Below are 17,838 nucleotides of genomic sequence, written 5' to 3'. Positions count from 1 at the left end.
GTAGGCTATAATATTTTGCAGCCCTATGCTCCACTAGGGGTGATACGAAACAAGATTAAGACATACATATTTTAGTAATTTATACTTTCATTTTTCATTTTTTAAGTGCTGTATACCTCCACTGTGTACAGGATTTGTTGGGTTTGAGGTTTTGAAAAAAAATGGGTTTAGTTGTTTTTGTCCTAGTTACTGTTGTATGGGCTGGTGGTGAATATAGATTCTTCATGGTCAGGGTGGTACATTATTTTTTTTGTGTTGGTGGGGGGTAATAATTACTATATTTTTCATCACATTTATATCTACGCATTTTCCTCTCCGCCTCTCACATGAGATGTGAGCCTTTTTTTTTAATTTTTTTTTATTTTGTCTACGTTCTCCGTTTAAAAAGATCTTTCCGGCCACCGCCTCAGCATTATTCATTTATGTCATGTAAATGTCGCTATACTGCGACCAACTCCGCGCCTCTTTTCACTGTTTACAGACAGCGGTGTCTCTCATCCTGCTCTTATGTAATGTTTATGATCGGTTCCTGGTACTTGTACTTGTGTGCAAACAGTCTTTGATTCAGTAGTTATAGAAGATGTTTGTTATTTAATGCAAATCTTCACTGATGAGCATTTTGGTCATCGATGTCTGCCCGAATAAATTAGGTGCACTATAAATATAGCTATAGGATTTGTCTGTCATTGCGATGCAATTAATCTCAAGGAATCACATCAATAAGCAATTTAGATACCAAGTGATGTTAGCTTGTAAGAGAAATTATTACAAATTTTAAACTTAACACGTTCATTTAATATATTAATTCTTTACAACGAAAAGTTATACACCCAAAGTTGGATCACTTTCCGCGACTGGAATCAGTATAGCTTATGCACAGGATCGAGCTATCCCCACATCCTCCTTCAGGTCGATCAGTGTATTTGATTGAACCTTCACCAAGGAGTTTTTTTTAAACCTTTTTGGTGAACAAAATTCATCCTAAATGTAACTCGTCATAATGTGAGCGCTCGAATGCGACTCTTTGGGTACGTGCCCTGTGGTGGGTGAGCGTACGCATGCATGTCTGCAGGCGTTAGCGTGAACTATACATTTTCTCTATTCTATATAGTCGAATTATCTATTCTCTCTTACAGTGTCAGACTTTATCATGAAGTTTATAGCATGGTGTTTGAACTGCTGTACTGACAGAGTCAAATCATTTTTGTCTGCTAGCTGATTGCATGCAGGGGTTTGCTCCCCGTTCAGTACCAGTTTTAACTGGTTTTGCGTGCATGTGCATGCTTTCTTCCACAATATTTGCCTCGTCCCTTCCTGTTGTAATGTTTGAAAAAAACAAAAACAAACAACAACAACAACTAAGTCTGGCTATTACAGTGATCAGAAGACAGCGTGGTTCTGTTTTACCGCTCCCAACAAACAAAAATGACAGCTTGTGTCAGAGGTTGTGGGGTAAGAAGGCAAAAGTCACTGCAGTCCACGTTGACTGCACGTGCTAAACTCGTCCCAGTGACGCTGAATGGCATGTTATGGCTTAGAGCCTACACACTGGATGGGTTCTCACACTGTTGTTGCACAGCACTTCATTTAGAGTGTCGTCAACTTCACCCCTCACCTTCCCATTATTTTTCTAGGCATGATCGAATCTCTAGAAGTGGGATTGGGGATATTCACCAGGTTTGGGAAGCTGAGCTTTAGCCAATCATGCACCCCACTAGACAAAAGTTATGGTGGGTGGGAGAGAAATAGAAACCATCATTTTATGGCTTAATTCAAGTTGTAGCACTTTCTTTTGAATCATTCCTGACAGAACTTGCAAGGTCACTCTTTTGCTCATTGTTCTACTTTTTCTAGATTTCCATCTACAAACATCTTCCTGCTCAAGACAAAGACATGCCAAAAATGAGTTCACAAAACTAAAACTTAAAGAAAAAGCCTAATCCAAAGCTATTTTCAAAAACTATTTTGAGTGGGTTTGATCATCAGCTACTTATTCTCAAAATCTGAGTAGAAAACTGCCTTTTTCATAAAATTTCTCAGTTTGAGTCATTCACTGCTTGCTTAATCATATCAAGTATGTTGTTAAATTAATTTAATGACAAACCCAAGACATACTTGAAAATAAGTTCAAAGTTCTAAAAAATTAAGAAACCATGGTATTCTCCATGCTATAAAATGCTTTGCGAATGCCCACATGAATTGACCTATATCATAATTACCGACATTAATAAAGGCTGCAGCTAATGTGACGGGTACTTTAGTTATATTCCAGGTCTCTTTCACCCAGATGAAAACTGCAATGTTTACAAGTTTGCATCTCACAGACAAAATTTTGTTGGTTCCAAGTACACAAATACTGACAGGCATTTAACCAAAATCTCTTTATCAATTTTTTTTCAATCAACAAAGTCATTGATTTTTTGATATCATTCACTTGGAAAATACATGCAGAATTTCTTTACCCTCATCACTGTATAACATAAGTAAATGTGAACTATATAATTCAAACTATAAACAATTTTTTTTATCTCAAAGTTTATACAATTCTTTTTCTCTACTTTCTAAAGATAAAAAATATTCAAAGCAGTACAGGTCAGAAACTGATTATATCATTTAGAAACTGTCTGATATTAAAGTAATCAAAATGATCATAACATTGCTAACAGTTTTATATCAATTCCCTTTTCAATCTTGGGAATGGCTGACATAAAATCTCCCACATAAGCTGTAACAGCTCCTGGAATATTTACTTTGTAATGTAAACTCTTTGTTTCACAATGGAATACTGCAGCCTGCTTTTAAGCAAGCATACATGATGGTGTTACTGCACTTGGGATGTACAAATTCACCTTCATTATAATTCTAAGAGTTTGTAGAAGGCACAGCAAAATTATGAAGGTCAAAGTTCATAGGGTTTCTCTGCACATAGTGTCCCTTCTTCCAGACATGCACGAACCCACTCCTCTGTGACAATGTGGAATTTTCGCTTACAGCCACGTCGAACTATTTTAAGTTGTTCCAGCCTACTTAAGTCTCTGCAACAAATAGACAGATGTTACATAAAAATAAATATTTATAGATCCATAGTCTCGGCATGTTTGCATGCATGAGCATTCTTATTTGTTATATTAAGACACTTTAATAAAAATTGTCAAACACAAAATATTATACCCACTTCCCTTAAAAATATTTTGGCCTTTATTAAGCTCTGAATATTAAGGCAGCTGCCCACAGATAAAAAAAATTATGACACTAAAAGCCCCTCGAATAAAAAAAAAACCACTTTGTACATGTACTTTTTCCTGTTGGAAAGAAGAGGTGTGTATTTATTTTATCTACTATAGCCTATATAAAATATTGTTTTTCTACAAATAATTAACAGTATAAGGGAAGCTTGTACTGGCAAAACATACAAACTGTTTTTCTTCAGTTCTGCAGGGACTGCAAAATATGATCTTTAAGCAGCTGGATATTGTTTGGTATACCTTTTGTCAACAAGGACATGTGACACATCACTGTCCAGCCTGCTGGAAATGGTGGCACCAAAGAAACGTAACTCTATGGCAAGCAGATCCAGGCTAGAAGTTGCAATGTGTGTGGAATCATTCCCAACAATCATATAGGAATCCATGTAGATTCTAACGAAACAGAAAGCACAGCTCAGGTATTTTCCCATCCTCCTGTTAAAGACTAAAGATGGAACATCTGCATCATATGATTACTTATTGACCTATTTCATGTGATGCCATAAAAAAATGTGTAGAAGAAATCTAACCACTGATCCCTCACTGCCTTGTTATTAAAATGGGCTCAATAATGACATTACAAAAAATAAGAGGGTTGACTCAACCATTCCCTCTTATATTCACCATGAATATGAACAAAAGAAAAGAGAGAAACAAAAAAGTGTTTAATATGATGCCTGCAGATGACCCAACTAACTTGACTGCATGAGCACTTCATGGGGTCTTGTGCTTGAAAATGACCATTACTACTTCGCATAAAATAAAAATGTAATAAGAAATAATTTTACTGACACTGCCAAAATACTGTATTTTATCCTGGTTCATGGGAGACATCTTTGCTAGCATTTTTTACTTTATTTCTCTCAGCATGCAAAAACAATTACTGCACCCACTTACAAAGTACTACCTTATGTAAACTTTTTTTAGCAATGTGGAAATGAGCTATAGTTTCATGATGTATTTGAGATGATTCTAGTCTGCATAATTCAATTATTTTCAAAAAGACTATAAATAAGTTCACCATAAAATGGGAAATAAATTCACCAGTTGTTCATCTTCAAGTTCACAGGAAAAATACAATAAGTGCATCATGTTTATATTTTTAAACTTTGGGTTATGGTATTTCATCTCTCACAAATCTGGCACAATTTAATAGGGCCAGTCTATCTTATGAAATAATAATAATAAAAAATAAAGACCATGTCACTGCTGGTTCTGACCCAGTAGGAAACACCAATAGCTAACTCTAGGCAATCAGTCATGGCATAGTTTAAAATCATACTATTGGATACAATACAATTGATCAATAAATTTATACTTTATTTGGCACTTATCAAGTACTATTTCTATGAAGTGAACATTTAAAACCCAACTGTGTTAATTGTTTATTTTTATTTTAATAAAAACTACTAATTTCCGTCTTTATTTAGACCAAACTTAGTACCAGTAAAAAGAGAACTGAGAAGGGTTTTATAATTCTCATGATCGTTTGTGAACATAGCACCAAAAAGTCCAGTTAATGTACACTTTTGTTGATAAGGAATGAGGTTAAGACCTTATTAACCTTTACTATTTAAACAAACCAATCAGAACCTCTAAGCATTGAGGCTGTTTGTCTGCCAGAAGGGTTATGATCCTAATATGCTTATCATGTGATATGCAGGTTGAAAAAGCTGAACACAACCACAGATCATTGGCTACAACTACTCTCCAGTCTAATCATCATACAACACATGGTCACTGCTGGCTATTAGAATTATGTATTTAACAGCATGGGTGCAGTGTGTAAATATATTCTCCCTCTGGTGAAGGCTATTACTGCAAAGTGCACATTAATTATTCTATGGCTAGAAAAAAATCAATATCATTCCATTACTTAAATGGAATGGCTACAGTTCTGATTACAGCTCTTGGTAATGCCTGAATCACAAAATCTTTATGAAAATCACCTGCAGGGAAGAGCATCAAACTGATGGAACGTTTGCTGGTAGGGATGAGTATGATGTTAATCATGTAGAGGGCTGGATGTCATTTGATGTGACGTCAAAATAACGTGATGACAAAGACAGGGGAGGACGTTAAGAGAATGACGAGAGGAGACGAGAGGACGGCGGATGAGAGAAGGAGCACAGACATGCGATACAGCCGTGTCCTTAGTGAAAGCATTAAAGGGTTGCACACCTGCTGACTGTCCCTGCCTTTTTGGTTTGAGTGGTGGACTGTTGTTGTCAGTCCACAACCCCCCACCGGTTACAATCACAAAAAAAAAAAACAAACTGGTAAGAGATAATAGGAAAAAGAAGCACATTCACCTGCACGTTCTGAAAAGTCCATATGGAGAATCTTCTGAAAAATATTCTTCTTCAAGTTGTGCGATATCTTCTGGTTTCATTGTGGGAATATCTGTGCCACTCTGCACAAATCAGATCTGCATTAATACTCCACACTTTTTTTTTTTTTGAGACATATATTAGAGAATGTCACCTAGAGGATTGCTACTAAAAGATGTTACCCAAAGGTTTGGTAGTAGAGGATGCTACTTTAGCCTTATTGATAAGTAGTTAGGAGTATGTCCAAGTATATGATGTAGTGCAAGATACAGAATGTGAAGAGGAACAGTACATACATGATGTTACTCAAAGTAGAAAATATACACATGCCGGTGAATATGAAAGCATGTACACACATCATACTGCAACCCTCCCCCAACCCCCTAAAAAAAAAAATATAGAGTTTGCTATCCACTTCCCCAAAACTCTATTCACACTTGAGTTAAGAGCTAAGCCTTCTTACATGGTCCATTGCATGAAAAATATCTTTCAGCTGCTCTTCAGATATATCTTCAGTGAAACTATCACCATATTGGTCAAACTCCTGGAGGAATCGTTTGCGAGTACCTGCCGATGCATGGATCATGTCACTTGGTGTCCTAAAAATTCAAAGAAAAACTTCAACACCTTTTAATTTACTTTTATGTATTGTGCGAAGTTTATTTTCTACTCTGAAAACATCCTTGCCTACACAACAACTAAACAGTTATCTAATGCTATAAGCAGTTTGCTTGGAAAAGCCACTGCTCCTACAGTTCCTTCCTTCTTGCTTGCTGATTTCCTTGATGTCCTAATACCACAAATAATTCATATCATAAATACTTCTCATACATCTGGTCCCTTTCCCCTAAATTTCAAATCAGCTATTGTTCACCCACTCAAAAAAGAAACCGTCTCTAAACCACAACTGTTTAAGCAATTACAGGCCAATATCAAATGTCTTTTCTTCCAAAATTCCGGAAAAAAATTGTTCTTTCTCAGCTTCTTATACATATGGACCAAAATTATCTCCTTAATCCATTCCAGTCTGCTTATAGAAAGTCATAGTATTGAATCTGCACTTCTTAAGGTTATCGATGATCTACTTCTTAGTGCTGATGATGACAAAATGTCTTTTCTTGCATTGTTTGACTTGACAGCTGCATTTGATACTGGTGACCACTCTTTACTTTTACACAGACTTCAGCACTCTTTTGGCATTCGTGGTGTTTCTCTGTCATGGTTTCAATCCTATCTGAAAGACTGAGCCCAGACTGTATGTGTGAACAGTGTCTACTCTGATGCTTTTGTCCTGAAGTAACACCAGCAGGTGTTTTTCTTGGGACCAGTACTTTTCATCTTCCCCTCTGTCTGGTGTCAGCTCTCGCCATGCTATGTCCCATATGAGTTTTGTGTCATCCTCACCCCCTACTGTTTTCATTTCCTTTTATTCCAGTTTTGTTACCTCTGCAGCAAGCATCTATATCATAAGCATGATATAAATATCAGCTCATATAAGCCACTATCTGCTAATAACAATCATATTGTAAGTCCTTCGAGAGATAATCTCAAAAAAACAGAAAACAAAAATATCACAAAACCAAATAGAAACATTTACAGAAAAATATTCAAATGATCTGTTCTAAAATGATTATGCAAATGTATAAACAGTATTTTTTCTTTCGTAAGTAAAAAAACGAATCATGCATAACAACATAATGCAAGTATATATACATGGGCACGCACTCACACACACAGACACACCCCGCTTACCCACTCATCCCAAAAGAACTTACCAGTCCACCCACTGCCCTCTGTCTAGGAGCTTCTGAAACCAGCTGACTTTGACAATATCATACTTGTCTGTCTTGATTAGATTTGTTACTTTAACATTTGTCTTCTCTGCCAGGATGCAGAATGTTGTCTTCCCTTTAACAGATTTGAATAAGAAGCTAGTTATGCTGATCACATTAATATAGAGTTATTATATTGTAATATCACTGAGCCTACCTTGAAAGTTTACAGAGTTAATATCCTGTAATATTATGCAATGCCCACCAAGAAACGGTACAGAGTTAATATAATATTTTTCATCAAGAAATAGTTGTCTGGATATTTTAGAGCTAATTTCATATCTCATCAACAAAAAGCTGCAAAGATAACATGCTTTTATCAAGGAATGCCAACCTGAAAAATGTTCAGAGTTGATATCTTTTTTATCTATTAAGAAATGTCTACCTGGATTCTGCACAAAGATTCCACCCATTTCAGCCACCTTTCGTTCCAGTTCATCTTTCGTCATATCTGATGGTCCATTTATCACACAAATTTCTCGACCTGACAAAAGATGTGATACCTGCACAAAGGAAAGAACAAAACTAGCAAGGCCAGTTGATCTGTCAAAGAAGTGAGGTCTATGTTTATAAAATTCTTATACTTATGTTTATGAAAAACACTCATCTACAAATTATGCAATCATCAATAAAAATGAAAAACATACTTAATCAGTCTGTGCAATATCTGAAAAAGAAATTTAATGGTATGAGATAGTTTTAAACCAGAAACCTTTTCTTCCACATATCTAAGAATTTGAGAATGGCTAGTTGTGGACAAGCCTTCACCTTACATACTCGTGTGGTTTCAGATGATTGATAAAGATCAAAATGAAACACCAGCAAAAATTAGCTAGAAACAAATCAGAGATTACACCAAATAATTCTGATATGTTCAACCAAGTACACAAATGGTCTGTAACGTTTTGTTTTTTTTAAATTTTAAACTACAGGTGTAACTTTTTGCTGAAAAAATGGGCATTGAAAAATCCTTTTGATGACAGTCTTGCAGCAATTTTTTTTATCAGCTCTTTTGGAAGAACCTGATGTACTCAGAATTTCATTTATTAGTAGTTCACAAATTATTTTAGGGACCAAACAGTCTTTCTAAAATGTTGGAAAAATAAACAGGTAATATGTCTGACTGTATCAAAGCCTTCTGCACAAAATTTAGTTTCTACATTTCACCAGCCTTTCTTGATGTGATGAAAAGATTTAGACTTTTGGTTTTTGCTTTCAAAAGACCCAACATTCCTTGACACATTTAAGTGTACCCATGTACTCACGAAAAACAGATATGACATGTATGTTCTAGTCATGTGGAGGTGTATTTTTGGGTTGTAAGTGCCTGCATGCAATGATAGATTTCATTCATGGGGTATTGATGCAAATGAGCTGTAGCTATGAAGATGTTTGATTTCTGGGTGTTAACTGTATAGAAAGAGTTAAGCGAAAATTCGTGCCCTTTTTATCTGAACTAACCTGCAGTTAAAATGAGAAACGTGTGTTCACCACATGGGACATTTATCTCCCTTTTCCATCAAACACTGAACTCATCATGTAAGCATTCGATATGGCAAAACTGATCAAAGACAGCATAAAATGTCATTCACCTGTGTCACATTAGACACATCAGCTCCTTGAAAACGAGCCATCAGCTTGGGATGTTGCACTCTTGGAGCAATGTGGCGTTTACGTCTGCCACGGCCTGCTCCTTCTTCAACACCTGCTAGCTCCATGCGGGATCCTGCCAGCTTGCCCCCTGATTTCTACGCACAGAAGACAACACTTGTTAATATCTTGAAGCAAACATACCCTGGAAATGGAAGCAAACTTTTTGTGTCTGCCTATGGAGGTGTAAGTGTGTAAGAGAGCATTTAATTGAGGAAAACTGTGGACTATAGGAAGACACCAGGAAAAGAATGCAAGAAAACAAACAACAGAGTGAATTATGTTAGGCAAAGAAGCAGACAGAAAAAAAAGGTGAAAAATTCTCTATATGAATGGAGAAAAATGGAGGAGCCAGTTGATTTAACCATCTACTCTCTACTATTGTTAACCTCAGCCAGTTGTTGACTAGACTAGACCAGACCAGACCGAGTCAGTCTGACCAAATCCAAGGTCTGCACAAATATGAATGAAATTTATTTGCTTATTATTTCCAAACTTGCCTGTTCCAAGCTTTTCCTTATTTTTATGGGTAAGTTTGGTTCCCAGGTCATAAAGACTCACTTGTCTAAGATCCTCAATGTCTGCAGTAGTCATGCACTGATGCCATGGTTTGTCATCTCGAATCATCTCCACTCTTGGAAAACGAAGCGTGTATCCAACTTTGAATCGTTCACTGACTATTATTTCTGCTGCCTTCACCTATCATAAGTCATTACATGGGAAAAAAGTTAGAAGCTTAAAATCAGTCTTGTATCCTGTTTCAATAAATTCTCATGGGATATGTGTAAAAACCCCACAAACTCACTTGCACTATGCATGATTTGTCTGGTTGTATCCAAGCATCTGGTTTTTCTTTAAACCCAGATGCCAGCTCTATGCATGCAGGTGGCTTTCGTTTATCAAACACTTGCCAGTGTTCAGCCAGCCGTTGGTTAAATTCTCTCAGCTGATTTTTGGAATATCCAGACCCAACCTAAAAGCACAATAAAAATAGAAATCATCAAACAATCAATCGATCCATTTTATTAAACATGTCTATGATGATGTGGTACAAATCTTGCTGATGATTTTTTACCATGAAAAGAAATGGCTATACATGTAAGATTTTTTTTGCATGATAATGACACTTAAAAAACTATTATTGATTAAGAAATTACGAGTTTTATAAGTCTGCACATATGGTAAACATGAAAAGGCAACTTTAAAAAAACAAATCCATAACAAAAAAATAAATAACAATTACACAATGTGATGCACAAAAGTAATTACATTATATTTCCTTCATTTCTGCTTCAGTAGAACACCTCTTCAAAAACAAGATTTTAAAAGAAACCTTATAGTAAAACAAACTATACATTGAATAAGAAATACAAACAGCAATGCTAAAGGTAAAGAAAATAAATGAGGAATGTCTAAAGCTTTGCATGTTCCCACCTTGCAGAAGGAATAGAATACTTTTGGCTCTTCTCCATTTGCTTCAGGAACAGCAACTCCACAAAGAAAGTGCGACATCATACCCCCACGGTGGCCTTCCCCAAAAAAGCCTCCAATGATCAACAAGTCAAGCTCATCCATGAGCCCCCCAACATACTCTGGCTTTAGTTTCCACCAGCCGCCTTTTCGTGTGTTGGGTCTGTATGTCGATTCTGCATCTTTAACCATGATACCTTCTTCCCGATTGTCAATGGCATCATTCAAAGCATCTACACAGTCTTGACTGAAAAACAAATTAGTCCCAGGAAAGGTGGTTACATAATGCTATTACCTTTCGAGGCAGATATCTTTGACAGTTCTTGTACGTGCATATCAGCAGACATCTGTGTGTGAGTGTGTGTAGGCACCTGCACATCCTTGTGGATGTGCTTGCAGTTGTTATTACATAATTATAATTACATATTAAATACATAATACATAACTCCTGATGATTCAAGAACAGTTTATATTTTCCGTCAGTTCAAAATTAAAAAAAAAAAAAATGGTTAGAGTGAACAAGATGCAAAGTATACAATCTAGCATTTGCAATGCTACTGGAAATGGGACGAGTTATATGAAAAGATTATATCTAAAACTGTTAGAAAAACCATTGCATTACTTTGTGCGGGCTTCTTTATGCTGGCTAAGAAGAATCCTGCCATCTACAGGAACAATCACTTTCTCAAGATACTCCAGTCGCTGACGCAGAGGCAAGTTGGTAAGCACATGGTCATTGTACAACAAGATGTCAAATACCATAACACAAGGCTGATAACCCTTGGCCTCAACTACATCACGAGATTTTATATCAAACTGCTCTCCTTTGGATCCTGTGGAAAAAGCATGTAAGCAGCATTTTTATGGTTTATGCATTCTTTTGCAAATCTTACAAAGGCATTTCATACAATGTTGGAATTTTTAACTTTCCTGAAGGTATTAATAGAATTTTTAAATTAAAATAAAAACAAAATAAATGCTAAGAATTGCAGCCATGACAAATGCTGGGATGTTTTGGCAGCACAATGGTAAAACTTATATATTAGCGACAGTTAGGTTTATATCCTGGGTTGAGGTTCTTCTTAAAGTGCATATAATTTCAGTGGAATTTGATTCCATTGTAGTTTTTTTTTCTTTGAGCACTCTGCTCTCTTAATTGTATATTCTCTTTTCCTCAAGATACATATTCACTGTTGAGTCAAAACACCTTCTTCAAGCCAGACACACCTCCAGCTTTAGCAAACACAACTATGTCTTGTCAAATTATTATATTTTGCTATATCAGCCTTTTAAAATACCTTTATATAGACTGCAAAAGACAATCTGAAGATGCTCTATAAGGAAATCTAGTCACTGCTGGAAATGACCTGATTGTAATTGTCTAAGAAAAATCTTCAGTCCAATTGCTTGATCTATATTCTACATACTGCATCCCTCCTTACAGAATAATATACAGTTATTATGAGTAAGCATGATACCGCTTCAGATGTTTGCTATTTCTGTTGTCATTCATTGGACTTTAGACTGCATGGTCTGTGGTCTTTCTGTAAAGCACACTGAGCTCATCTTCATGGGTGGTAAACTGTGCTATAAAAGTGCAATTGTTGTTGACATCATCATCATTCTGAGGTGACTAAGTTCTTGATTAAAATTACTAATTATGATTGCTTAAAGTTTAAGTTTAACATGTAGGCCAGGGAATTCTTTTAACAGTAGCAACATCAAATACCTCACAACCCATCCTTTTAAACAAAAATATAAATAAACAAAGAACCATAACCTGAAGCAGAGCAATGGCTGTCACTATTTCATGTGAATGTCTGAGCTCAGTAATTAGATGATTAAAAAAATGTAGTAAATACATGTTCTATTTACAACTTTCTCACCAAATGTCTTGGTAGCAGAATGATAACCCAGCATCTCACCATCCAAAATGCAGGTTTTTACCTCTGGCTTGAAGCAGTTGGCAATGTACGGTGTCAGCGTGCCATCAAAAGGTGTAGCCCCAAATACACTTGTGTATTCATTGCCACTGGAAAAAAACACCTGGATTCACCAATGGATGACTTCAGTGTAAGAAGGGTAAGGGAAGAAAGAGAGGGTAAGACAAAGAAAGTAATTGGTGCTTTTGATCTGACCAGTCATTGATAGGCCAAAGTGCTTGGTGCTCTTAATCCAACTTATCACAGTCAAACTGATAGGTGCCTTTAATCTGACCAGTTACTGACAGGGAAAACTGCAGGTTTACAAGTACTAAAATGTACCTGCCCTCAGCTTACTTTATATTTTGCAATTAAAGTAAAAAGATGAATGGCTAGGCCTGTTACTATACCTGCGCGAGAAGTATTTATATTCTTCTCCATCTTTATGAAGCAGAACACGCTCACCATCAAACTTTGTTTCAATCAAATATGGCCGACCCTCCATCAGCTTCTCAACCTGGAGAAGGAGAAATGGATAAACAATATATTTTGTTTAAAATATAAGGACTCAAGGCCGCCAAGAGCCAGCACGGGCCCTGGGGCAGACGACCTCTTCGGACCCCTTGTAATTGTAATTATAAATTATTTTTCCAGTAAATAATAATAATGTAATATAGACTGTAAACATTAGGACAAGTGCACTAGGATCTACATCCCAACTAGAACTTAGAGTTGTTTGCATGTAAGTATTTAATAAATGAGGAAAAATGATGTTGAGGGATCAAACCTGTACAACCCTGTTCCATAGTAAAAAAATCCCGAGTGAGGAATGTTACCTCAATCTTTCTTTGAAAAGAAGGAAAAAAAAATCCATTGACTAAGGCCAGCCCCCCTTCATAGCCGGAAGCCCTGGTACATTAGACCCCCCATCCCACTCTCTCGTCAAGCCCTGCAAGGATTTTTCACAATAACTTACTACTCAGAAACAATTAAGAACTTTTTATGTGCTAAGTACAAGATAAAGATTGCCTACTTTATCAGGTGTACCTCGATCCCCAAGCATGGGCGTGAAAGGAGAGAAAATAGAAATCCCGATCTCATGCATTCTTGTTGCTGGATTGCGAAGCAGTCGACATACCTGTGCACAAACAGTATTAAAAAAAATCCCTGCTAAATACACTTTGCTGCAATAAACATTAAATTATGTATACACCTATATTTTATTAGTTTAACCATTTTAAGTGATTCTAATTATAGAGGTCAAAACCAATTTAAAATGTCTTAGAAGACTGATCTAGTAATGATTTTCCCTTCTCAAGAGATTAGCATGCACAGAAAGAGGTCACACATCATGAATGTATGTAGACATTTATACATCATCAAGACTAAGGTTAATTGAAAAGCTGGGACCAAAGGTCAAGGCTTTAACCCCTTTAATGTACAAGTACAGAATTAGAAAAAGGTTAGCTCTAACATGGATTCCATTCCTGAACTATACCTCAGAAAATGAAACAAATGCAAAACAAACAGTTAAATGTGGATAGTATCACCTTCTCCAAACTGTTATTGACATTGAAGAAATCTTCTGCATCAGTGTGATACACTGAAAATACAGATGCCTGGCTCAATCCCATCTTCAGTTCCTGTTTTTGACCAATACTTTTACATACAATCCATTTGGAAAGAGAAGTTTATTTTTTTTTAAAAATGGCTAAAAAATCATTACAATGGTACCTTCGCACTCTGCCACAACCTCAGAGGGTGGATGAGTATTGATTAGTTTAAAAGCTGAGTACTTTAACTCCCATAAGAAATAATGTTAATGTATTTAATTGGTTCTGGCACCAACTAATACCTAATTACCTTGTATTATTTAAAGTATTTTATAGTATGGCATACGTAAAAAACTGAGTCTGTTTCTTCATTTACCAACATCAGCAATAACTTTTGCATCAATTCCACTATTTGAGACTTTTGTTTCATCAGCTGCTTTAATGACCTCTTTATTTCTCCTTTGTTTCCAAAACATCACAGGTAAGCATGGCACAATTGTTGAGTGCTGAGCAAGTCGTTGAGCACCAAAAAAATGAATTCTCTTGAAAATATTGGTTGAGGCATGAAATGTTTAAGCCAAGTGCCAAGGTACCACTGCTTTTGTAACATCTAAAATGAAAGATATAACTGTTTACATTGCATAATCCAAACAACAATATGTAAGAATAAGCAAGTGCTCAAAATAAATTTTTTACTTAATTTAAATTTTTAATTGAATTTAATAACACTGACAACTTTAAATCAACAATAAAACATCATGTTTTAGAGAAGATGAAGGTAGAACTGGAGGGGTTTGTAATGTTTCTTTCAAATCAGAAAGACCTAGATCTCAGTGTTTTGAATAAAAGGATAAAGAGAGAGGGAAGGACTTGCTTACAAAAGTTTCTAAGTTTCTAAAGATTTAACGTTAACATTCTTATGTCTATTTTATCACAGCAGTTTTTCTCTATTTTCAGTCAATGAAATAATCATCATCATCATCATCCATTAGAATATGTCAAGGTTGAATGATCTACAACAGGCAACCAAAAACCTTTTCATTTTCAGCAGAGTAGTGCTCTAACCTTGACAATCATGCGAACTAGCCATTTCTGCTCCACAGCTGACAAATTTTTCAAAAGAAACAGAATGCTTTCTTCCACTGCTTCTTTCTTCCTTGCAGCATTATTGGTAGCAATGGAATCAAGTGCCTCATTCACCTGTTGAATGGTCAGGGACCCACGAGATGGGCATCTTGTTTTGAGCACAAAATAAGCCATGCTGGCAAAATCCCCAGCATCCTGTTAAAGAATAAGGATGTACAAAAGAAATGTAAGCAGATCCATGGATAAATCTCTCTTAGAACTAAACCTTATAATTTGCTCCTTATTTGTGCTAATCTCAAATGAAGCAACATTTTTCACAGCACTGACCACAAAGTACGAAGTGTGAATATCAGATAAAAAGATCTTTAATATACTTCTTTGTTAGCGATTTTTAATTTAACTATTAAGATTTATAAGAGGTGTAAGGATAAGGGTATATGTGTCGCTGAATATGTGCATGTGTGTGCGTATGAACATATGATATATATGTGAATGTATGTGCTATATTTTTCACAGGAATGACCACAAAATACAAAGTGGGAATGTCAGATAAATAGATTTTTGTTATATATATATGGTAGTGTGGGTGGTGTGGGACATCGGATGGAGGTGGGATGGAGGATGGCAGGCACATACACGCACACAGGGAGGGTGGAGGCTGGCGATGGGTGGGGGGTGGTCGCTGGCCGGGTGCCAACCCAGTGAAACAATGACGGGCGGCGTGGGAGCAAGTTGAAACAATAGGTGGGTGACGAGTGATCGCCGATCGGGGGGGGGGGCGGACGACAGGCCGGGGTCGTGGGCGAAGTTAGTGAGATAGCGCAGTCGCCACTTCACAGGTGCAGGTGTTAATTGAAAGACCGGTACACGGCCGTGCGAACAGTTTTGTTTTCTTTACCACCAACGGGACACCGGTGCTGAATGACTGAGTGTCGTGGCAGTCAGAGGTTGATGTGACCGACCGTGAGAAAGAGGAACGGTAGATGTCATAGGTACCCGAGTATAGCGCGGTGGGACAGAGCGGTAGTCGGGCCTTTTCCCAAACACACGAGTAGGGTCGTTGAGCGTCGAGCGTCGGAGAGAGAGTGTTTGTGTCGAGGTTCACCAGAGCCAGCACTATCGACTGACATTAGAATAAACGACCTGGAACCCATTAGAGTGTTGCGTCTTGTTGTTGTGGAAGGATTGGGGGAAAAGCCCGCATCTAACCCTGTTACATATATATTCTTTAATTTATTTTAACTATTAAGAATAATAAGAGTATGACAAGTAATGATATAAGTGCCTCTGCATATGTGCACAACCTCATAAAACAAAATTAATCAGCTATAGCCTACTGTTTAAGCAGATGACCCATTAGCAACATACATAACTCTATTGGACTATAATCTGAAAAGAAGTACCCTAAGAATTATATCCCTTTTATCGACAAATTACAAACTCACCCCTTGCACTGTCTTTACTGCTCGGTAGTTAAGAAGTCTTTGGGCATCTTGGCTGTCTTTAGCAAGACACAGTACTTTTATCATAAGCCGTGCTAAGCCATTCTGGGAGAAATCATTCAAATTCCATGACACAAAAAATCCAGAAGTTGTATCTTTTTTTACTCATATAGTTAATGTTTAGGGAGACTTTGGAAAGGTGGTGTTTTGAAGCTCACTTGGGAGGCCAATGTTTGAAATCTTACTTTGTCTAACCAACAGTAGTGGGCACTTTATTTATCATGTATAATAAAAGGTAGCAGAAAGAGATAAATTATTAGCCTCTCTTTCCAGTGCTATGCCCTAGACATAATAAACCATTTGTGATTCACTTCTCTATGGCTATGAAATTTTAATTAAGTTATCAACATCTTCTATACCATTCTTAACAATAATCTTTAATTTAAAAAAAATACCTCTTTGACCCCATATGCCATTCGCTCTCGTTCTAAATGTGGTAGCAGCAGTCGCATGGCAGGATAAAAGGAGTCCATCTGCCGATTACAGTTAAGCATACACATTTGTGTGCATCAAAGTACATGTATCTCTTTTCATTAAGAAGTAGTTTATACACAGGATGGTGTGTGTGTGGCTTGGTGCAATCAACTTTGGAACAGAAACAAACGGGGGCGTGGCCCAGTCTCTCTTACTGAATCTTATAATATTCTCACCCAGGAGCTAGTGATCATCTAGGGTTCTTCGAATTCACTGATAGTTTGAGAAGCCAGTCAATTATCTGACAGTTTTCGTCTTTAAAACTTCGCATTATACTAGTCGATTCTCGTGCAATTACTCAAATTAGGCATCAAAGTATCCTACGTGAGGATATGAATTTAAGCGTTGTATTTTCACATTTCGATGAAAACATCTTCATTTTGGACAACAGGTATTTTTCTACTTACGGTGGTATCAGAATCTTTTTTATGCAAGTCATCGTGAAGATTTCTCCAGCGATCAACAAAATCCTTCAGCACGCGCTTTTTCTTATCGTTGCCTTGGGTTTTGGATATTTTTTCGAGAAGACCACAGAGTTCGGCGAAGGGAACTAGACTTGCTACTGTGCTTGATGTAGGGTTCACATCAGATGACACGGCTGCGTCTGCCATTTAATAGCTGGTTCAGAAAAATAAAGTCCAGTTAAATTCTGAGTATGTATTTCCTCGCCTGTGGACAATGACTGACAGAAAACTCAGGATACCACATTTTCAAATTGAACGCGAGTCTTGCGAGTCTAAACGCATAAAGCAAGTGTCAGGGGAGAGCACTACC

General features: G+C 36.8%; 1 protein-coding gene across 2 annotated transcripts; it reads right to left on the bottom strand.

Moving 5' to 3' along the window:
- Positions 1-2,310: 2,310 nt before the first annotated feature.
- On the bottom strand, positions 2,311-17,826 carry LOC112573279 (DNA ligase 4-like). 2 transcript variants are annotated; one of them, XM_025253495.1, is made up of 19 exons: positions 17,472-17,826; positions 16,986-17,063; positions 16,534-16,635; positions 15,068-15,283; positions 14,000-14,092; positions 13,483-13,587; positions 12,860-12,966; positions 12,414-12,559; positions 11,150-11,360; positions 10,492-10,774; positions 9,863-10,030; positions 9,619-9,756; positions 9,000-9,155; positions 7,793-7,910; positions 7,351-7,483; positions 6,039-6,174; positions 5,558-5,658; positions 3,486-3,638; positions 2,311-3,035 (listed from the first exon to the last, which is right to left on the bottom strand). In XM_025253495.1, exons 1-19 carry the CDS (start codon positions 17,673-17,675, stop codon positions 2,900-2,902), a joined length of 2,784 nt encoding a protein of 927 aa, XP_025109280.1. In that variant the 5' UTR covers positions 17,676-17,826; the 3' UTR covers positions 2,311-2,899. The 2 variants fall into 2 exon arrangements, with proteins under 2 accessions (XP_025109280.1, XP_025109281.1); XM_025253496.1 differs by having other exon boundaries at positions 15,203-15,283.
- Between the last annotated feature and the right edge of the window lie 12 nt (positions 17,827-17,838).

Source organism: Pomacea canaliculata, linkage group LG10 (assembly GCF_003073045.1).
Source record: "Pomacea canaliculata isolate SZHN2017 linkage group LG10, ASM307304v1, whole genome shotgun sequence".
NCBI classification, from domain to species: domain Eukaryota; kingdom Metazoa; phylum Mollusca; class Gastropoda; order Architaenioglossa; family Ampullariidae; genus Pomacea; species Pomacea canaliculata.
This window is presented reverse-complemented; position numbering and strand designations above follow the sequence as displayed.